The sequence below is a fragment of the Bos indicus genome, chromosome 23 (assembly GCF_029378745.1).
Source record: "Bos indicus isolate NIAB-ARS_2022 breed Sahiwal x Tharparkar chromosome 23, NIAB-ARS_B.indTharparkar_mat_pri_1.0, whole genome shotgun sequence".
Classification (NCBI taxonomy): Eukaryota; Metazoa; Chordata; class Mammalia; order Artiodactyla; family Bovidae; genus Bos; species Bos indicus.
This window is the reverse complement of record NC_091782.1, coordinates 41,901,186-41,923,481: the sequence shown is the minus strand read 5'-3', so window position 1 is coordinate 41,923,481 and position 22,296 is coordinate 41,901,186. Positions and strand designations below refer to the sequence as shown.

The following is a 22,296-nucleotide window of genomic DNA, read 5'->3' as shown; positions in this document are numbered from 1 at the left end:
AGGTGAAGGCTTCACCTCTAGATCGCCAACTGTGTGTGTGTGCTAAGTCGCTTCAGTCATATCCAGCTCTTTGTGACCCTATGGACTGTAGAGTCAGAGAAGCCCACCAGTCTTCTCTGTCCATGGGGATTCTCCAGGCAAGAATACTGGAGTGGGTTTCCATGCTCTCCTCCAGGGGATCTCCCCAACCCAGGGATTGAACCCGAGTCTCCCACGTCTCCTGCATTAGCTGGCGGATTCTTTACCACTAGCGCCACCTGGAAAGCCCGTGTTGACATAAACCTTGTTAATTAGACTTCTTGGTGGGTAGGCAGGGCAACAGAGGGCTACATTTGATTTGTGTCTTGTGTTTTGTTTGTTGGGGGGGGGGGGGGGGGCGGGGTTGTTGTGGTTGTTGTTCTGTTGTGTTTTCATTGAAGTGTAGTTGACTTATAATATTATATTAGTTTCAGGTATACTGATTTGGGTCCTGAAGGATGAGTAGGAGTTCCCTAATTGACAGTAACGGAAAGGGCAGTTCTTAGCAGAGAATGCAGCACATGACCATAGGACATGAACTAAGTACTTTGAGAGCAAGAAAAATATTCACCTGAGTTTTCACCATGTTGCATTTGAGACACAGGTGAGATGTCCATCTCGATGGGGAGGTGAAGCAGGCAGGTAAAATGCAGGTCTGAAATTCGGTGAAAGGGGAGACTTAGAGATGATAATTAAATATTTCCAAGAGAAGACAGGAAAAAAGAGAATATGATGAAGGATAAAACCCTGTGGTACACTGTTACTTAGAGAATGGAATAAATCAATCAAAGAAACAGAGAAAGAGGAGGAGAGCTAAGAGTCCAGGGTCTAAAGCTCTAAGAACAATAGGCTGGCCTATCAACTGTGACAGCTGGGGGAGGGTAAGGATGGAAAAAAGACTTTGTGTAATGATATCTTCATTATTTATTGACCAGGTGTCTGATTTGAAGGATTATTGCTTATAGCTTCAATCTCTGCCTTTTGAAATTTGGGCATTATTCGTGGATTTTATTTTTACCTTCATTGTATCTTTAGTAGAATAAGTGTAAGTCAGAAATAAAATATCTACAATTTCATAAACAGCAGTTTAGAGTTAGCTGTACTATGAAGCTGTATGCAAGCTTTTTATATTTAGGACTGTTTTTATTATCTCATAAATACCTTTGAGTTTTGTTAGTCAATCAGAATGCATAAATATTTTTAGAGTATTTAAATCTTTATCTCCCTAAATCAACCCAGTAGTGACTTTTGAAACTGCCTAATTTAATAATGAAGATTATTTTATTAACTAGGACTTTTTCATAACCAAGAATTCAAACTCTCTAAACCCTGGGGCCAGCAAGTTAATAAATGTTCTCAATTTATTGAAATCATCACCTCGGGAATATTTTAATTAAGATGTGTGCATTTCAGATTCTTTAAGATGTTAATGTTGAAGGCAGTGGTGTAATTGAGGGTGTCCTATTGAGGACTCTGTCCTCCAGCCCTTCATAGTCAGGAGGTTGTGGCTTAAAGGTGCAGGCAGAAGTGCTTCGTGGAGCAGAGCTAGGAGGTATCTGGATAGGAGGAGACTTTGAGTGAACTTGGCTTTCAGTCCCAGCCTAGAGCAAGCTATTATACAATACCCCCACTCACTGCCCTCCAAGTTTTCATTCACCCCTGAGGTGCCACACCTCTGGGTCCAACCTCTTAGCCTTCACTCCCAGGGGAATGCCTCTACTTCCTAATAATTGCTGCCAGGGCTGAATGGCTTTATCCACCTCCTTCTCCCTCCCCACCTCCAAGGAGAAAGACAATGGCAGATGAAGTTTTTGGCCCATCCTTTTTGGGATACTAAGTGGTAGCAATTTTTCCTTCTTTACAAGTGAATTTTATCTTTTCAAATGACCAAAAGCTATTGAGACCCTCTTTAGAGAGGGGTTAATTCAGGTAATACTCTTTGGTCAAAAGGAGCAGAATACAAAGGCCTACGTGATTATTTGGTGCGTGTGTGTGTTTCTGCAAACAGTCTGAAAGCAGTCCTCAAATAAAGTTTTGAGTACTGGTAGTTTCATCCAACAAGTGTGTCGCCTCAGAAGCTAGTGCTTTGAAAGACTTAGTGCTTAAATGGATCTGTACGTTCTTGGGTGATTAGTAACAATTCAGTTGCATTTGTTCATTGTAATGACAAAGCTCATGTACCCTCCTCCTGGAATCCCCTTCCTCTTGCTTCCCTCTGTCAAATCTGACCCAACTATCTTTCAGGGTCTATTTCAAATGATCTTCCCTCCAAGAAGCCTCTCTGACCTCCCCCGGCTTATCACTTTGCCCTTCCTGGCTGGAACAGAACTTCTTTAGTACTTAAGATCTGTACTTCTTCTATGATGTTCGGCACTTTCTACCTTATAAAGCAGTTACTTGTTCACTTTAGTAAATATTTATGAAGTACCTACCGTGTTTCAGGCACCCGGCGCATTACTGGTGACATTAAGATGAATAATGAGTGGTTTTTCAGAGCTCCGGCTCAAGAGGTGACCAAACCTGAACTCACAGACAAATAATTTCACTTTTAATGTGAAGTATTATAATAAGGGTGTTCCTACCAGATCTTGCAATAGGGAAACAGAAAACTTCCTCTTAGAAGAGTTCCAGAAAGCCCACAAAAAGAAGAGAACTTTGAGTTGAGCCTTGAAGATTTTGTAAGAATTTTCCAGATAGTAAATTGGGTGAGAACCTTCCAAACAAAGGCACAGGCTGAGCAGAGACGCGAAGGCTAAGAGCCAGGTTCCTGTTGTGGGGGAGCACAGATGTATCTTCTCTCTCCTCCGAGAGAGCTCTTTGAAAGCATCGTCCTTCTGCACTCTGCCTGAGATCTGCAGCAGTGACTAGTACAGGGCCTTCAGTTCAGTTCAGTTCAGTCGCTCAGTCGTGTCCAACTCTTTGCGACCCCATGAACTGCAGCACGCCAGGCCTCCCTGTCCATCACCAACTCCAGGAGTCCACCCAAACCCATGTCCATCAAGTCAGTGATGCCATCCAACCATCTCATCCTCTGTTATCCCCTTCTCCTCCTGCCCTCAATCTTTCCCAGCATCAGGGTCTTTTCAAATGAGTCAGCTCTTTGCATCCGGTGGCCAAAGTATTGGAGTTTCAGCTTCAACATCAGTCCTTCCAATGAACACCCAGGACTGATCTCCTTTAAGATGGACTGGTTGGATCTCCTTGCAGTCCAAGGGGCTCTCAAGAGTCTTCTCCAACACCACAGTTCAAAAGTATCAATTCTTTGGCGCTCAGCTTTCTTTATAGTCCAACTCTCACATCTATACAGGGTTAAACACAGACAATATCCAAAAGCTTTTGCTAAATTGAACACAGTAATTGGTAATCATATTTCTTCACAGTGAAATTTCCAGAGGGTTATTCCACTAACTACATATTGTGTTCATTGTTTAAGAGCCATGTAAATACTATTCCTTTATTTCTTTTATCAAGCGATGGCAATGGAAATCGACAGTGCCTTTTCTTATCAATCAGTTCAGCCACTCAGTGGTATTCGACTCTTTGCAACCCTAAAAGAACTGCAGCATGCCAGGCTTCCCTGTCCATCACCAGTTCCCAGAGCTTGCTCACATTCATGTTCATCGAACTGGTGACGCCATCCAACCATTTCATCCTCCGTCATCCCCTTCTCCTCCTGCCTTCAGTCTTTCCCAGCATCAGGGTTTTTCCAAGGAGTCGATTCTTGCCTTTTCTTATAGGAAGCGGCAAATGCCTTCCCTGCACCTGTCCCCATCCCTTGCCATCCCCAGTTGGTATAAACTCAGGAAATGCAAGCTAATATTAGATTAACCAAAAAGCTTTTCTTATGAAGAGATGGAGGAAAGGTACAGATTGTCTTTTAAAGGTAAAATAAGCCCTTCATAGAATATAACCTAGAGCTTAGCCCAGACTTATGGTCCAGGTTGCATCCTTGATTTAAGCAGAGCTAATCACAGATGCTTTCCCAGACCTTTCCCGTGAAATTTAGAACTGAAATTAAGACAAAAGTTACTTTATCTTAGTGTGCCTCAGCTGTAAACCTCAGAAGATGTTAATGCTTCTATTTACTTTTCCTAAGTAAATAATGTAAATAATACAGCGTGTGCATTCTCAGCCATGTCTGACTCTTTGCGACCCCATGGACTGTAGCCCACCAGGCTCCTTCTGTCCTTGGAATCTTCCAGGCAAGAGTACTGGAGTGGGTTGCCATTCCTTCTCCAGGGCATCTTCCCAAACGAGGAATTGAAGCCAAGTGTCTTGAGTCTTCTGCATTGGGAGGCAGATTATTTATCATTGCAGTACCTGGGAAGCAAATAATGCAGAGTCAAATGTCAGTCATGTCTCGTGACCGAAAAAACCAAAGCATGAAACAAACAGAAGCAGTACTGTAACAAATTCAGTAGAGACTTTGGAAATAGTCCATACTGAAAAAACATCTTTAGAAAAAGATGGTTTACAAATAATACAGAGCCAAACATAAATCATCTTTTTTTAAAGATTTTTTTTTTGATGTGGACCATTTTCAAAGTCTATGTTGAGTTTGTTACAATATTGCTTCTGTTTCATGTTTGGTGCTTTGGCCACAAGATATATGGGGCCTTAGTTCCCCGACCAGGGATAGAGCCTGCACCCTCTGCACTGAAGGTGAAGTCCTAACCACTGGACTGCCAGGGAAGTCCCTTAAGTCATCTCCATAACAGCTTTCATTTGGCCTCAGCTCCCACCCTAACTTCTGCCGTTTACCAAGTACAGATAACCTAAGAAATACAGTTATTTCTCTATGACTCTAAAATCCAGAAGCAAAACAAAAACTTCACTGCAGTGATAGTGCAGACCTATGCTTTTCTGACGAATGAAGTCATTGTCCAGATAATTCACGCTCCATGTCACTCTTGGCCTTACAATTGCTGCCTATCTGTAGTGTGTGTCTTTGAGGGATATACTCTGCTATCTTTAACTCTGGAAATTTTTCCCATAGAAAATTTAATTTTATCTCTCCTTTTTTATGATAAATTGTATTTTCAAGCTGCCATGGCTGGCAGACAAGAAAAAAAGACAATCTGGGAATCCCAGATTTGGTCCACAGAGCAATAGCAAAAAAAAAGGCCAAACTCATCATTAAAGCTACTTATGAAGACAATTTATGCAACTTGAGCAATTAGATTGTGTTCCACGTATTCTTCTGGAATCCGCTTTGAGGGTTTGGTCAGCTCTTGTCAGACTTCTCTGCTTTGGGTATTGTAAAGCAGAAATCACCAGCTATGTTTTTGAAGGGTCACATCCAGATCTATAAATTAGGAAACGATAAGCATAAAGATAAGCTTCCCTGGTGGCTCAGTTCGTAAAGAACCTGCCTGCAGCAGACCTGAGTTCAATCCCTGGGTTGGGAAGATCCCCTAGAGGAGGGTATGGCAACCCACTCCAGTATTCCTTCCTGGAGAATCCCCAGGGACAGAGGAGCCTGGCAGGCTACAGTCCATTGGATCACAAAGAGTCAGACACGACTGAGCAACTAAGCACACACAAGCTTAAAGACTCTAAGTTACTGGTTTGTAGACTGTGTAAGGTATTTTCAGGCTGTTTTCCAGTTTACAGCTGTTTTTCCTTCTCTGAAGGGACTTTGTTTCTTGTTCTTTTTTCATCTGCTGCCATATTTCACATCTTTCCAGGTCATCAAAGTAACATACAGAGAGTCCAGGGAGGGTGGGAAGAATGGAGATGAGGAAACCATCAGAGATCATTGGCGAAACCATGAGATCTGGGTTCTCGTTATCTTTCCTCTTGTACGTGTCCTAAAGTTAGAGAGGTTAGCTTCTCAAGAAAAGTGATCAAAATGTGCCCTACATTTCCTTCATAATTGTGGAAATATCTTTTCATTTTGATGGTCTATAAGTACCCTTGGTATTTTTACGGAAACTTGAAATTCAAGTAGTGTTCTGTTACCATAGGTGAAATAGAAAATATTCCCTAAATTGACTTTAAAAATTATTAACAAATATATGCTTAAAATATTATGTAGCTCTTCATTGTAATATTTTTTTTGACAATTCTGTTTTCTTGGAAAAGCCCCCAGAAATTTTGTTTTCCTTGGCAGAAGTCTCAAAATTATAGGAAGTGATAAGAATAGGAGATTAGAGACTAAAATCACAAATTCACTTTGGTTTATACTCATGTTGCAGAGGATGATCATCCGTTAGTTTATGTGCAATCTTTTTTCTTGAATATGGTTGTCTGCCAATAAAAGTGTGATATAAATATGAATGTAAAATGTGTAAGTACTTATGGAAATTTAAAAATTTGGAAATGTATCAATTTCACCAAGTTCTTAATCAAAGTACGTCTTGCAGAAAATAGAAAGAAACTAGTTTTAACATCTAAACTATAAACAACCCTAAATCATGAATTCATGAAGTATTTTTTACTGCTATGAAAGCTAGTTTATGTATATGGAAAGTCAGTCTTTAGTTATGAAACTGTAGTTCTTTCTTTTAATCCCTCCCTCTTATTGTGATACGTGAGAGGCTTATCCTATTTATGTGCCATGTTACACAAGATCATCTGAGAATCTTTTTCTTTGGAAAAACTAATAGACAGCATTGGCCAAAAAGTTCCATTATAAAATCCTGTGAATTCCTGTAGTTTTAGCAGGTTAATGTAAGTCCATTTGTGACTGAAATGGCTTTATGATTTCTAAACACTTTTTTTAGTGTGTAATTGGACACAGGTACCTGGAGAGCGTTAACTGTAAGCCAGGTGATTAATGGACCAAGCTGGCTCTGAGATGGACAGCCAAAGAGAGAACCTGACCACGAAGCTGAAGATAGTCATCTGTGTGGGCATGAAGGGGCATTGAGGTGGTGGCCATAAGGAAAGGGTGTGAGGTGGGCAGGAAAACCCATAAACAGAGCCACTTCGTGTCAGCTGTTCCGTTTTCTCGCTTTATCTATGATCTCCACAAATCCTTAAAGGCAGGTAGCTCAGAATATTACTGTCACTAAGCTGGTTTCATGGAAGAAACATCGTAACTAAAGCTCTGTTGTGTGGGCCAGAATCCACCTGTTCCAAGAGACTGTCACAGAATATTTTGATTTTCTTGGTCTCTAGCTTTTAAGAAGTCAGTGAAAACACAGACCAAGATGTGGGTCGCCAGGCCTGTTCATGAAGTTGGAGATCACTGTTACCTGTATATACATCTGTCCCTCAGGGGCTCTCCTTACAGGACCTCTGTGCTCTGTAGACCATTCGATGCTATGGCCCCAGCTTAAGCCACCCCAGCAATTCTCCGGCTCTCTTGACCCCACTGTCCTGAGAAGAGCCAGCCAGAGCCCACACTGGGCCGCCAGGGACTCCTGTTCACGTGAGTCACAACACATGAAACTCCATCTGCAACGACTTGTGCGCTCAGCATTCCCACTAGATCATGACTTTCTTAACAAACAAGACGTATGCCTGCTTCCTCATCATCCACCCAGTTCCTTTCAAGGTTGCTCTTGGCAAATGTTGAATGGACAAATGAGTCTATTCTAATTCACTTTCAATCTATTGAAGAGTTCGGTTCTATTTAGATCAGATCATTTGCTCTTGCTATGGTTGAATTTGAAAAATCTTAGACTTTAAAAAGTGAAAGTTGAAAATTTCCCCAAAAGGGTAATTATTAAGTAGAATATCTTCAATGGAAAATTTTTCTTTGAAGCTTATTTCTTTTTTTTGTTTTGCTTAAATAGCTATATTTCACTTTTTGCTCAATTTTTGTCACAAAGACATAAAAACCTCCATATAAAAGCACCCTATTAGTCCTACTTTCAACAAACTCAACAAAATGGATAATTGGAGTCCCGTCCTCTCCAAATTAACTGGATAACTAAGACTATGGTGTGTGTTGTGGGGGATAGAAGTGGTTGTTTAATTACACCAGCAAAACAGTGTGGAGATTTCATTTAAGAACTAGAAGTAGTTTCCCTTTCAGAATAAAACCTAAATTCCGAAGTAATAAAATAAGTAATTATTTCAAGTAATATTTAATGAAAATATTCTGATTCATTTTAGTATATAAATATATTACATGTAATATAATTATATGGAGAGTATACATAACCAAAACTTTACAAGCTTTCCACATGCCCACATACAATGGTTTCATTATTTCATAGTTATCATTCATATATTTAAAGTCAGAGGAAGCAGCTGTTCCCAAGACAGTTGAAATTAATTTAGAGAAAGGGATTTGCAGACGTTTTTAAAAGTCTTTGTGCCTCCCTTTCCTGACTCAAAAGTAAATAATCAAGCATCTGCTCTCAAAATTAATCTTGATAGAGCTTTCAAAAGCAGCATTTTTAGGTTATGTGCTGTGTTCATACAACAAAAGTTAACTTTTGTACCCTGAGTATAGCCATTTAAAATCATAAATTTCAGAGCAAGTACCCCATTACTGGCACCAGTGGGTACTCAGGAAAAGTGGACGAGCAAGAGTCTAACTGCTAGAATGAGGGTACAGAGTCTGAACAAACCAGCGTCAAGAGTGACTTGCTGCTGAGATGCCAATACTGAAGACTTCTTTATCCCATGGGATAAGGCCCGGCTCCAGAGTTGGCTGTAGGAGCCGGGTCAGCTGCCGAGGCATTGGAGGGATGGAGCAAGTAGTGGAGATAAAAATTAAATTATTACACCACCACCCAGTACTTCATGGATATTCAAGCCAGAGGCCCACGAGCAACACTATGTACATGTTAGTAGAGTTAGTTGCTCAATCGTGTCCGACTTTTTCCGACCCCACGGGCTATAGCTGCTAGGCTTCTTTGTCCATGGACTTCTCCAGGCAAGAATACTGGAGTGGTTAGCCATTCCCTTCTCCAGCGGATCCTCCGGACCCAGAGATTGAACCTAGGTCTCCCGCATTGCGGGCAGATTCTTTACCGTTTGAGCCATCAGGGAAGCCCACATATATCATGGGTAACCCATGCCTCTGATTTTTTAATTGATTGACTACTTTTTTTTCACCTGAATATAGCAAAAAGGATTTCCCCTGAAGAAAATTTTAGGATCAAGCAGATATGTGCTTGAATTATATTGCTGCCATTTACTGGCCATTGAATATTTGGTCAGCCTTTCTGACTTCCTGCTTTATTTTCTGTTAGAGGGGGAATTTCAGTCTTACTAATATTGTGATGACTAAGATTAATCTCAGCACAAAGCATAGAGTGTTTCTTCCCAAACTTGTCCACACACTGGAATCACCCAGGGAGCTTCAGAAAGTACAGAGGCCCATGTTCCACCTCCCCAGAGTGTTCCTGCTTGGGAATTTCTAACAGATCCCCAGATGATTCTAAAGTTCAGATAAATTTGGGGACCCTTGGCATTGAGCCTGTTCTAAACTGAGCATTAAAGTGAGTGAAGTGAAGTCGCTCAGTCGTGTCCGACTCTTTGCAACCCCGTGGACTGTAGCCTGCCAGACTCCTCCCTCCATGGAATTCTCCAGGCAAGAGTACTGGAGTGGGTTGCCATTTCCTTCTCCAGGGGATCTTCCTGACCCAGGGATCGAACCCAGGTCTCCCGCATTCCAGGCAGACGCTTTAACCTCTGAGCCACCAGGGAAGCCCACTGAGCACTAAGTATCTGTTAAATGAGTGGGAACAACCAGTGCCTGGCAAGTGTGAGATTTTCCAGAATTCTTGGCTCCCTTTCCTTCCCTGACCATCTCCCCCTGTCTTAAGGAAACACCTGAAGACAGTGTCAGGCTGTGACTCCAGTCGATGCAGCTGCCACTCATGCCAGGCAAAGGAGAGCACAGAGAGCTCTGGTCCCACATGCCTGCAGGAGAAGAGCAGGTGACAAAGATCAGTTCATTGTGTGGCGCAGCCTAGGGCAAGCCTGCTAAGGGAATGCCTGATTTGCCTTCGAGGACACTGTGCATGGAAAGCCCCTGAGTGCTGCTTGTCACGTCACCCTGGAAACTATAGAGCCTGGGCTACACCCTTATTGGAGCCAGAAACGAGCCAGAACATACAAAGGATAAACCAAAGGCAGAGTTTCAACTGGTCCTGAGTTCTCTTATTTTTTTGGCTTTTATAGTCAACATTTGTTGCAGTAAATCCTTTGTTTGGTGTTCCCGGGTCAGCCATCCGAATGTATCATAGTTCCAAGAAGTTGAATATGTGGCTTAATTGGTTTCAGTGTCCTTTAATGGCTCTTGGAGAGAGGCTGTGAATTCTGAGAGCGAGGGAACCATCTAAGTCGTTCTAAGATTTAGAAGCCCGTCTCCCCTTTCCACAAAACAGGAGATCTTTAAAGCTGCAGGGTTTCAGATGTGGGGGAGGGGCCTGGCCCTTCACTGACTGAGTTATGATATGCTTATGAGTAAGAGTAATATGTTGTGGCTCTGAGTGTCTGGAACCGAGGACTGGAATAGTGTTAGATGTGCAAATCTTGTATTTTATGCTGTTTATGATTCCCAGCAAATTCTCACATTTCACCCCAGTAACAAAATAGGGAATGTTTAAGATACTGAAAAAAAATTGGTCTGTCTCATGAACTGTGCAGTTATTTTCTACTTGACCCAAGAATCCCAATGGAGTCAGACGTTTATCAGGAGTTCTTCCTGATAAACAAACAAACAAAAAAATTACAAATTACAATGTCAAGAGATGAGAACTCCCAGCCTACTCAGTTTTAAAGATATTCATTCTCAATAAGAGAAGGATTTTCAGGATAATATTTTCAGGATAATTCTCACTTAATAGGGATTATATAAGTACTTTGAAAAGAGTGTAGATTTTTCAACTGAAAAGTACCACAGGTAAAAAGTTCCTGATATTGACACTTTGTAATACTTCCATGTTTATGAAAATAAGTGTCTGCTGTCTTTGTTAATACTTAGCAGTAATGTTGATGTTTTACACATTGTGTTTGGTATTGAAAACATATTAATATAAGCCTCAATCGCATTTTCATCACTCTCAATTTTCAAAGTTTCTGATCTTTTAATTGAACTAACTTACCATTCTTTATCATAGGCATACAGCTTTTCTCCAGGTTTAAAAATAAAACGGTGTATAACACCAGGTTATAGTGTATGTGTGTTTCTATCCTACTAGTTTTAAACTCTGTGACAACTTTGTCTATGGGGTCCTCTCAAAACATTGAGACAAATCCCTCTATTTTCTATCAATCACCTTTTAGTGACATCTGAATTTGTTAGAACTTCATATTGAAAACAAAGATTGAACTTTGCATAGCAGAGAAGAGAGAAAGCATGAGCCTTGATCAGGCAAAAATACAGTTTTCTCTGGTTTACAAACAGTTAGCATTAGACGAACCAAATCATCAGAAGGATCCCGGGCCCTGATCACCTGCGTGTTTGACAGACATGCCGGTTACATGTGATCCTCACTTGGGGTTCAGTTTGAGGCTTACATACTTGAAAAACAAGTCCTGGAGAATGTTTCAGTATTTCTTTTCTTAGCTGCTCAGAAGGCTAACCACTGAAACTTTTTCACCTCCCTCCCTCTCATTGGATGGTTGCTATTCCGTGTCCCCAAAGAATCCTCTTATCAGTTGCGCCACTCTTTTCTTGTGATTATCAATTGGCCAAAGCCCAGTTTCATTCATATCCCGAGCTTTGGACATGAACCTATGGCTTTGTTTTCCTGATGCTGGGAAAGATTGAAGGCAGGAGGAGAGGATGAGATGGTTGGATGGCATCACCGACTGAATGGACATGAGTTTGAGCAAGCTCCAGAAGTTGGTGATGGACAGGGAACCCTGGCGTGCTGTAGGCCAAGGGGTCACAGAGTGGGACACGACCGAGCAACTGAACTGAGCGGGCAAGCTCCTGCACATGCAGTTTCTACGTCATGCTCTGTGTTCCCAAGACAAACCCCCACTCGGTCCCAGGTCTTTGGAAACAGATCCATGATGCACAGGTGTATTCCTAGGTGCCCTCTGTGAATCTCAAACCCCAATCTCTCACTGACAACAGGTTCTCAGTGATGCTGGCAGAATCTCAGTTCTCAGCAAGGGCATCATTTCAGTAACGTGCTTTCCATCTTCTCTCTCCCGCAGGGTCCGGTCGCATCAACTGCGTCAGCATTGTCTGTCCTCTCTCTTGGGCCTGGCCTTCCTCCACCCCCGCCTCCCCCGCCTCCTCCAGGGCCACCTCTGCTTTTTGAGAGTGAGGGCATAAAAGAACCGTCCTCTCCTTCACGCTCAGCTTTATTTGCACAACTTAACCAAGGGGAGGCAATTACAAAAGGTGAGAAAACCAGGCCTTGAGGCTGTCTCCCTCTGGCTCCAGGCACACAGATCCCCTGGAGCCCACGGTGATGGATACGTCATTCCATTTCAGTCTCCAGTATACAGGGAACTATGAGATCATGGGCTCAGTGGGCTTCTGGGTGGATCAAAAAGAACTCAAGGGATTCTAGTTTCAAGTTGACCAATGCACTGTATCACTACTTCAGCCCCTGACACTCCAACACCAGCTCCAACCAAGGCATCAAGATCAAGTATTTAGAACCTCTGTCCTCAAGCAGTGTATGGGCTTGTCAAAGAATTATATCATTGAACTACCTTTGTCTTCATAGTGAATGGTTACTTTTTTTTAATCATACACTTAATAAAGTCATTATTGACTATGCCAAAGCCTTTGACTGATGGATCACAATAAACAGTGGAAAATTCTGAAAGAGATGGGAATACCAGACCGCCTGACCTGCCTCTTGAGAAACCTGTATGCAGGTTAGGAAGCAAGGTTAGAACTGGACATGGGAACAACAGACTGGTTCCAAATAGGAAAAGGAGTATGTCAAGGCTGTATATTGTCACCCTGCTTATTTAACTTATATGCAGAGAACATCAAGAGAAATGCTGGGCTGGAAGAAGCACAAGCTGGAATCAAGATTGCTGGGAGAAATATCAATAACCTCACATATGCAGATGACACCACCCTTATGGCAGAAAGTGAAGAAGAACTAAAGAGCCTCTTGATGAAAGTAAAAGAGGAGAGTGAAAAAGTTGGCTTAAAGCTCAACATTCAGAAAACTAAGATCATGGCATCTGGTCCCATCACTTCATGAGAAATAGATAGGGAAACAGTGGAAATGGTGACAGACTTTTTTTTTTTTTTGGCTCCAAAATCACTGCAGATGGTGATTGCAGCCATGAAATTAAAAGACGCTTACTCCTTGGAAGGAAAGTTATGACCAACCTAGACAGCATATTAAAAAGCAGAGACATTACTTTGTCAACAAAGGTCCATCTGGTCAAAGCTATGGTTTTTCCAGTAGTCATGTATGGATGTGAGAGGTGGACTATAAAGAAAGCTGAACGCCGAAGAATTGATGCTTTTGAACTGTGGTGTTGGAGAAGACTCTTGAGAGTCCCTTGGACTGCAAGGAGATCCAACCAGTCCATCTTAAAGGACATCAGTCCTGGGTGTTCATTAGAAGGACTGATGTTGAAGCTGAAACTCCAATACTTTGGCCACCTGATGCAAAGAGCTGAGTCATTTGAAAAGACCCTGGTGCTGGGAAAGATTGAGGGCAGGAGGAGAAGGGGATAACAGAGGATGAGATGGTTGGATGGCATCACCAACTCAGTGGACATGAGTTTGGATAAACTACAGGAGTTGGTAATGCACAGGGAGGCCTGGCGTGCTGTGGTTCGTGGGGTTGCAAAGAATCAGACCCGACTGAGCGACTGAACTGAACCGAATAAAGTCATGTTTCCAAAAACCTTATGCAAATATATTTTTGTTTTGTATGGGCAATAGGAATTATGGTATAAGTGTTCTTATGCGCTGGGCTGGGAGCCAAGGACCAAAAAATTGAACAGTTTTTCTGGCTCCAGCTGGCTGCATTGTCCCCTCATCTGTAAAGGAAGAGAATGAACTTATAACCGTTAAATCGATTCTGACCTATGTTTGCTGAAATGCCCTAACTTTTTAGACTATATCTAGGTAATGATTTGGCCACAACAGAAGTAAATCATCGAATTCTTTCTGGTGAGGTAGCTTTTTTGCATAATTTTATCTATCATCTTATCTCCAAAAAGAAGTTCCTCCAATTAAAAACTACTTAACAGTGCTTATATCAACTCTAAACATATGCAGGTCTCAGGCTCTGCATACTAACCTTGAGAAAACACTCAACTGCTAAAATAACATTACTAAAAATTCTTAGGCCGTTTACATCATGTTCATCCAAAAAGTAGGGACGTTTCCCTTTGCATATGATGTAAAGAAATGTGTCTCTGTGTTACCTTCCCAGGACTCCGGCATGTTACAGATGACCAGAAGACATACAAGAATCCCAACCTACGGGCTCATGGAGGACAATCTCCATCTCCTACGAAAAGCCACACTCCAGGCCCCAAGTCTCCCCAGTCTCATCCTTCTAAGAAACACGCTCCTGTGTTAGAGCTGGAAGGGAAGAAATGGAGAGTGGTGAGTGAAGCCCTTTAACTGTATTCCTGATATACTCCAATGAAAGGAGCAATGGCTAAACTGTTTGCCAAGGTCTTAAGGATTTCTAAGGCTTCCCAGGTGGTGCTAGTAATAAAGAACATGTTTGCCAGTGCAGGCAGTGTAAGAGACACGGGTTTGATCCCTGAGTCGGAAAGATCCCTTGGAGGAAGGCATGGCAACTCACTCCTGTATCCTTGCCTGGAAAATCCCATGAACAGAGGAGCCTGGCAGGCTACAGTCCATGGGGTCAGAGAGTCGTACATGACTGAAGCGACTTAGCAGTAGCACTAAGGATTTCTAAGTGAAAAGACAGAGACACAAGTCACTTTCTAGAAACCAAGGCCTTTCTGAATGCTTCCATAAGTGTTTTTTGGTTTTCATTCTCATGTATTTTTTCTTCAACTTCCTCAAAATTATTCTTTAAACTCTGATAAAGTGCACATGACAGAAAATTTACCATCTTAGCCTTGACGTGTACATTCAGTGGCATTAAGTACCATCGGACTGCTGTGCAGCCATCACCACCATCCATCCACAGAACTCTTTTCATCTGTCAGAACTGAAGCTCTGTATGCCTTCAACAGTAATTCTCCACTCCCCCTCTCTTCAGCCCCTGGCAACCACCTTTCTACTTTCTGTCTCTATGAATCTGACTCCTCTGTCAGTGAATTTTAATCTGTGCCCCATCTACTGTAGGATCTACTGTAGGATGTTTCATTCTGTTCCACTGACCAAGGTGCTGATATAACCTACTGAGTCACCCATCATTTTCACCATTGTCTGAGCAGGACAGGACACTTTGTATGTGGATGGAAGCTGGTACCCCCTGTCAATCCAGTATGAAAATGTTAGTTACTCAGTCATGTCGGACTCTTTGCAGCCCCATGGACTGTAGCCCATGGACGGAATTCTCCAGGCAAGAATGCTAGAGTGGGTAGCCATTCCCTTCTCCAGAAGATCTTCCCATCCCAGAGATTGAACCCAGGTCTTCTATATTATTGCAAGTGGATTCTTTACCATGTGAGCCATCAGGGAAACCCTGCCAATCCAGGGGGCTTCCCTAAAGGTGGAGGAACAAAGTCCCCAGAAAGGTTGTTGTGCTCTGAAAATACACTGGGACTTGGACCATGGCTAGTCTATGTACCCAACTCCTATTTGCAGATATTGCTACAGTATCAACTCCAGACTCAGCATCTGGACTTAACCAAAAGCTCTCACATCCCTGGCCCAGCCCCTACCCACTAGTTAGTGCCTGACGCCTGACTGTTCACAAGTGGACCCTGACCCCTACCCCACCCCCCTGCCTTCCAAGTAACCATTCCCAACATCACAGAGACAAAGGAAGTCCTGTGGTTTAGTCTGTAAGAAAAAGGTTGCTGAAGAAAGAACATACTGAGAAGCTCTAATTGGTGAATGCCCCACAGTAACTTCAGTATGCAGTGGACTTCATTTTCTGTCTGTCCTTATATTTAATATTTGCCTGTGTTTTAATTTTAGGAATACCAAGAGGACAGGAATGACCTTGTGATTTCAGAGACTGCACTGAGACAGGTGGCTTACATTTTCAAGTGCGGCAAGTCTACTCTGCAGATAAAAGGGAAAATAAATTCCATTATAATTGGTAGGGCAGAACTATGGATCTGTACTCATTATGATAAATTGCTTTTATAAATATGCTGTCTGTATTTAGGATTTTGTTTTGTTTTGTTTTCCTAGACAACTGTAAGAAGTTTGGCCTGGTGTTTGACAATGTGGTGGGCATTGTGGAAGTGATCAACTCCAAGGACATTCAAATGCAGGTAAGTGGTCCTTTCAACCTTGCCCAGCCACCACCAGACCATCCCTTCTGTTTACAAGGGGCCCTCCATGTCCAACTAGAAAACTCTTACTGTCTTTTCTCTAGACACAGCTCTGTCTTCACCTCTTCTCTGAAGCCCTCTCTTACTTCTTGGACAGTGTTAATTCCCCCTTTTCACCCTCTTATAACCCACCCTGTTTTGCACAGCAGTTACAAGTTTACCACTTCTATTTCAGGAACAGCTAATTAATCTTTACAGTTCCATAAATTTGCATAATACCAGCACACAGTAGGTGTTCAGTAAATGTTTGATCGAGTGAGTGATTGGAATGAATCAACTAATGAATGAACCAAAATGGTAAGAGATTCACTTTGCATCATAGTACCCTGCCAAAGAGGATGTTTTTCCCTCAGGAAAAAAAAGTGATTCTGGATAAAGTTTTTCTGAAGAGTCAATGAGGTTATCAGCAAAACAACCTGGAAAGTAGGATTGGAATTGAATTTGCAAAAGAGAAGAAAATCTGCACTGTTTAAGCAATTTTAATTTAGCCAAATGGGATTTTATAATATGCCCAAAGCTAAATGACTTCTTACTTTGGCCAACTGTAACTACCGTCTTTGATTATACTCTTTTCATATTGTTAATCACCCCTTATTATCTGATGTTTCCTGATAATGTTTGTTAGACTTGGCTTCCAGTTTTATAGATGGTTCTCTTTGGCTTTACTAAGCTTTTCACCACTGCCTCTTTTAACTGAAGTAGTACATTCCATAGTTGGCACATACATGGAGATATATTTTAGGACCCTCCATGCAGAGAAAAAACATTTAATCTCTACCTCATACTGTACATGAAAAGTGAAGTCCTAATTGTGAAAAGAAATACTTTTAAACTTTGAGAATAAAATATAGAAGAAAAGGACAAATGAATTTAACCTCATTAAAATATATGTGTTCAACAGAAGACATCAGATGCAAAGCTAAAAGACAAGGCATGAATTGAAGAAAGATACTTGCAATGCAGATTATCCAAAAGGACTTATAACCAGAATTTATAAAGTTAACACAAATCAAATAGAAGAAGACTAACCACCCAATAGAAAAATGGACAAAGAATATTAAGGCAATTCAGAGGAGGAGAAACTGAAGTGTTTGATAAATACATGAAAATATGCATAACCTGCCTACTAGAAGAAGAAATGCAGATTAATTGGGTATGTCCTCTTATACTCATCAGTTTTGAATTCAGGCTGTGCTTACTTTGCAAAGGGATTGTGAGCTGAAACTCATGCATGTCAGAACTGTGCAATTTGAGGACTGCCTATATATTAAAAAGTCTCCTGGTATGAAAGTTGTTACGAGAATCCTGATACATCAGTGTTGAAAGAGCAAAGTTATTACACTCACCATGCAGAGAAATTGGCACCATCTAATAACGTCAAAGACAGTCATAGCCTGTAACTGAGCAATTTCACTCTTGGGCGTGTGCACCTAAGAAGCTCCAATACATATGTTGATGAGACGTGTAAAACTGTTTATTGCAGTATTATTCATAATGGCAATAAAACCCAGAACAATTTAAATGTCCAACAGCTGGTAAATGAACAAATAAATCCACCTAATAGAATACTGTATAATAGTTAAAATAATTGAATACACTTACATGTTTAAAAACAGGGAAATCTCAAAAGCAACCTTGAGTGATAAAGGCAAATTACAGAACAACAGGCATTGTATAATATGTCCCTTTATATAAAGATCAAAGACATGCAAAACAGTATGCACATGTGAAATGTACTCATGTAGGCTCGAGTTCACCTCAGGAGCCAAGCCTGCTGTGAACTGTAAACACAAAATTCAGAAGAGTAGTTAAGTCTGTGGAGGGAAGAAGGGAGCACAGGGAGATGGTGGATGGTATAGAGGGCCTTTCTACTATAGTATAAGATTATAGCTCTAAAAATAAGACAAATAAGCCAAAAAGTTAAATTCTGATAAAGCTGGTTAACAGACATATATATATGTATATGCATATTTGTTTTATTATTCTTTGTGTGCTCCCATGTTTGAAATATATCCTAGTTTTTTCGAAGCTATGAGCCTTAAAATAATCTGGAAGGATGAATCATGGTTATCTGTCCAAGAGGGATAGAAACTTGGCAGCCTGGCTCAGGAACAAGAGAGAGACATTTTACTGAACACTTCTCAAACTTCTGGATGTTCAAACCAAGTGAATTTCATTACCTATTTAAAACATTTAATAAACTATTTTAAAAGGGCCTGGACACAATGAAGACGGAAAGCAGATTAGTGCAGGCTGCCTGGCGATGAGGACAAATTGACTATAAATGGGCAATGGGGATATTTGGGGGATGATGGAAATATTCTAAAACTGAATTGAAGTGACGGTTACACGAATTTACTGAGTACCATTAAACTGTACACTTAAAGTAGGTGAATTTTATGTTTGCACATTTTACTTCGATAATGCTATTTAAAAGATTTCAAGGGGATTTCCCTGGTGGTCCAGTGGCTAAGACTCCATGCTCCAAATTTAGGAGGCCCAGGTTCAAACCCTCATCAGGAAACTAGATCCCACATGCTGCAACCAAGAATTCACATGATGCAATTAAAGATCCTGAATGCCCAGGCTTCCATGGTGGCTCAGTGGTGAGGAATCTGCCTGCTAATGCAGGAGACATGGGTTCAATCCCTGATCTGGAAAGATACAACATGCAGAGGCGCAGCTGAGTCCATGTGCCAGAACTTTTGATGAACCTATGCTCTAGAGACCAGGACCCACGACTACTGAGCCCGTGTGCTGCAACTGCTGAAGCTCATGCTGCCTAGAGCCCGTGCTCTGCAGCAAGGGAAGCCACCACAGCGAGAAGCCTGAGCACCACAGCGAGAGAGTAGCCCCCACTCGCCGCAACTGGAGAACGCTTGCGAACAGCAACGAAGACCCGGCACAGTAAAATAAATAAATAAATAACTTTTTATAAAAAGATCCTGAATGCCACAACTAAGACCCAGCACAGCCACATTAATTAATTTTAAAAGATTGAAAGGAAGAAAAGGACATGGATTCATGTGATTTAGTTCAGTTATTCAAAAAATAGTACAAATTGTGGGAGAGAGAAGAGACTTAAGATATTATGTGGAAATTTTGAAAACTTTTATAGAAAAATGAAGAAAGTTAATACAGATACATGCATTACATGCTACAGCATTGGCCTGGGCAAGGTCACATATCACCTGTCACTCAACAGAGAAGCTACTTGTTAGTCCAGTTCTCCTGATAAGAAACAATCTCTGTTCTCAAAAGGTTTACAGACTACAAGGGATAAAAGGCATATATTGTATGTAATTTGCTCTAAGGAAATACTGACTAAGATGCTGTGGAAATGACAGTTCTTATCCTATCAGGACTATTTTTTTAAATTGTACTGTTTTTCAGATTTTTCATAGATGTTCTAGCATTTGTAAGGTAATACAGTGATAAATAAACAAAACTAAAACGCCTTTGCATACTGTGCTATCCTCATGAGACCCCGCTCTGTCTCATAAATGAATTGCCTAAGACACCCTGACAAATTACTTGCATTCCCTTTGCTTGCCAGGTATTCATACAGTTCTGGGCAGTATGGAAATGCTCTCCATCATTATAAAATAAATCTAGAAATTGTCAAAACATTACTGCTGACACATTCTTGATATATAGATATAGGTATTATTTTATTTTATTTATGGCAAAGCCTTGTTGCTTAGCTGACCTTAAACTACCTCTGCCTTTTTTTTTCCCTCGCTGTGGCTCAGTTCCAACTCAGTGTCCAGTTTCTACGGGGAGAGGAGAAAACAGAGCAGTGTGGTGGCCTGGCTGGGCTCCCCCAAGGAGTTCTTTACATCACCTGCACCATCACAAGCCTTGCTCTTTAATTTGCAACCCAGTCTTTTCTTCAGAGTGAAAGAGGAGATGTTTTTATCGCTTCAGTTACCATTACAAGAAGGAAAATTATAGAGTTGTAATATGGTCATTGGGGGAACAGTCTGTCCCTGTAGAGATTTGGGGGTGGGGGGGCAAGGTGGGGGGTGGCTATGTCTGAAAACAGGACTGTAAAAAAGAAATTTTAAACTGATCAGAATTTTTATAGCACTTGATATTTGTAATAATACAAAGAACCACCTCCTCTTGTGTATGGTACTATTTACCCATACAATGAGGGGCCTGAACCAAGTCTCCAGTTTGGGCTCCTGAAATGAATACATTTCAAAATACCTAGACACTCTTTATCTCATTTAAGCTCCGCATTCAGCCAGTGTGATTTTTATCTAGCAAAGGACTTATGTGAGAAGAATTGTAGTGATTTTTACTTATTCTTACTTAGATTGAGGGAAAAAATCTACTCATTTACATAATAATTTACTCTTAAAGGACAGTATTCATGCGTGTTTTCATCCAAGTTTCCTAGAGATGTGTCAAAACTAAAATTTTAAGCACATAAAAGCAAAAGCATCTTGTTTCTTTTATCATGAAATCAAATATATGCTTCATTTCCACTAACAGGGTTGTGAAGCATCTTCTGAACATTTAGCTGCTGTTTTCAAATTAGTCCCTTTGTTTGTGTCAGGAAAGAGACCCTGAGGTTTGAGAATCCCCTGGTGTAGTCCATTCATTCTGTCCCCAAATGACACCTATTAATTCACCTTGGAGACACTGTCGTCAACCAACCTCCCCAGCCCTGACCGAGCTATTCCTAACGCTTGCTTAGGCCCGTGGACTGTACTTATTTGGGGATATTGGAATTTCTATTTATTTGCTTTGGCCCTAGATTTTTTTTTTCTATTTCAGGTAATGGGGAAAGTGCCAACAATTTCCATTAATAAGACAGAAGGCTGCCACATATACCTCAGTGAAGATGCGTTAGACTGTGAGATTGTGAGTGCCAAGTCATCTGAAATGAATATACTTATCCCTCAGGATGGTGATTATGTAAGTACCTTTTAGAAGACTGTAAAGAAGTTTTCATGATTAACATTCTTAGAGACTGATTAGTCACCTACCAACCTTTGAGCTTCCTGTGTAGAAAAATGTGCAGTTAAGAAAGGAACTCAAGAGAATGGCCTTTCACAATTGGGCTCCCCTGTTAGTTTCTTGACTGTGCCCAGTCCTGGATTTGTGGTTCTCAAAGTGGTTTCCTAATAATTACCTTAATGGGCTGCTGCTGCTGCTGCTGCTGCTAAGTCGCTTCAGTCGTGTCTGACTCTGTGCGACCCCATAGACGGCAGCCTACCAGGGTCCCGAGTCCCTGGGAATCTCCAGGCAAGAACACTGGAGTGGGTTGCCATTTCCTTCTCCAATGCATGAAAGTGAAAAGTGAAAGTGAAGTCGCTCAGTCGTGTCCGAATCTTAGGGACCCCATGGATCGCAGCCCACCAGGCTCCTCCATCCATGGGATTTTCCAGGCAAGAGTACCAGAGTGGGGTGCCATTGCCTTCTCCACCTTAATGGGCTAGCTTTCATCAAATAGTAAGGGCCCTCGTGGCTCAGATGGTAAGAATCTGCCTGCAGTGCAGGAGACCTGGGCTCAATCCCTGAGTCGGGAAGATCCCCTGGAAAAGGAAATGGCAACTCACTCCCATATTCTTGCCTGGAGAATCCCATGGACAGAGGAGCCTGGCAAGCCACAATCCATGGGGTCACAAAGAGTCAGACACGACTGAGTGACTAACACATCATCATCATCATCAAATAGTAGACCAGGTGTCTGAGCTTATTTTACTAGGACTTGTTATTTTCCTTTGGTATGATGGGGGCGTGGGCTTCCTGGTGGCTCAGAGGATAAAGAATCTGCCTACAATGCAGGAAACCTGGGTTCAGTCCCTGGTAGGGAAGACCTCCTGGAGAAGGGAATGGCAGTGCACTCCAGTATTCTTGCCTGGAGAATTCCATGGACAGAGGAGCCTGGAGGGCTACAGCCCACAGGGTCACAAAGAGTCGGACACGACT

At 41.6% G+C, this 22,296-nt stretch overlaps 1 protein-coding gene across 1 annotated transcript in view; it reads left to right on the top strand.

The window, feature by feature from the left end:
- The window catches only part of CAP2 (cyclase associated actin cytoskeleton regulatory protein 2), a 137,154-nt gene that overhangs the window by 110,029 nt on the left and 4,829 nt on the right, over positions 1 to 22,296 (top strand). The window contains exons 8-12 of the mRNA XM_019985925.2: positions 12,094 to 12,283; positions 14,298 to 14,473; positions 15,992 to 16,115; positions 16,211 to 16,293; positions 21,139 to 21,279. Coding sequence (XP_019841484.2) covers positions 12,094 to 12,283; positions 14,298 to 14,473; positions 15,992 to 16,115; positions 16,211 to 16,293; positions 21,139 to 21,279 — 714 coding nt within the window. The remainder of the gene's footprint in view (positions 1 to 12,093; positions 12,284 to 14,297; positions 14,474 to 15,991; positions 16,116 to 16,210; positions 16,294 to 21,138; positions 21,280 to 22,296) is intronic.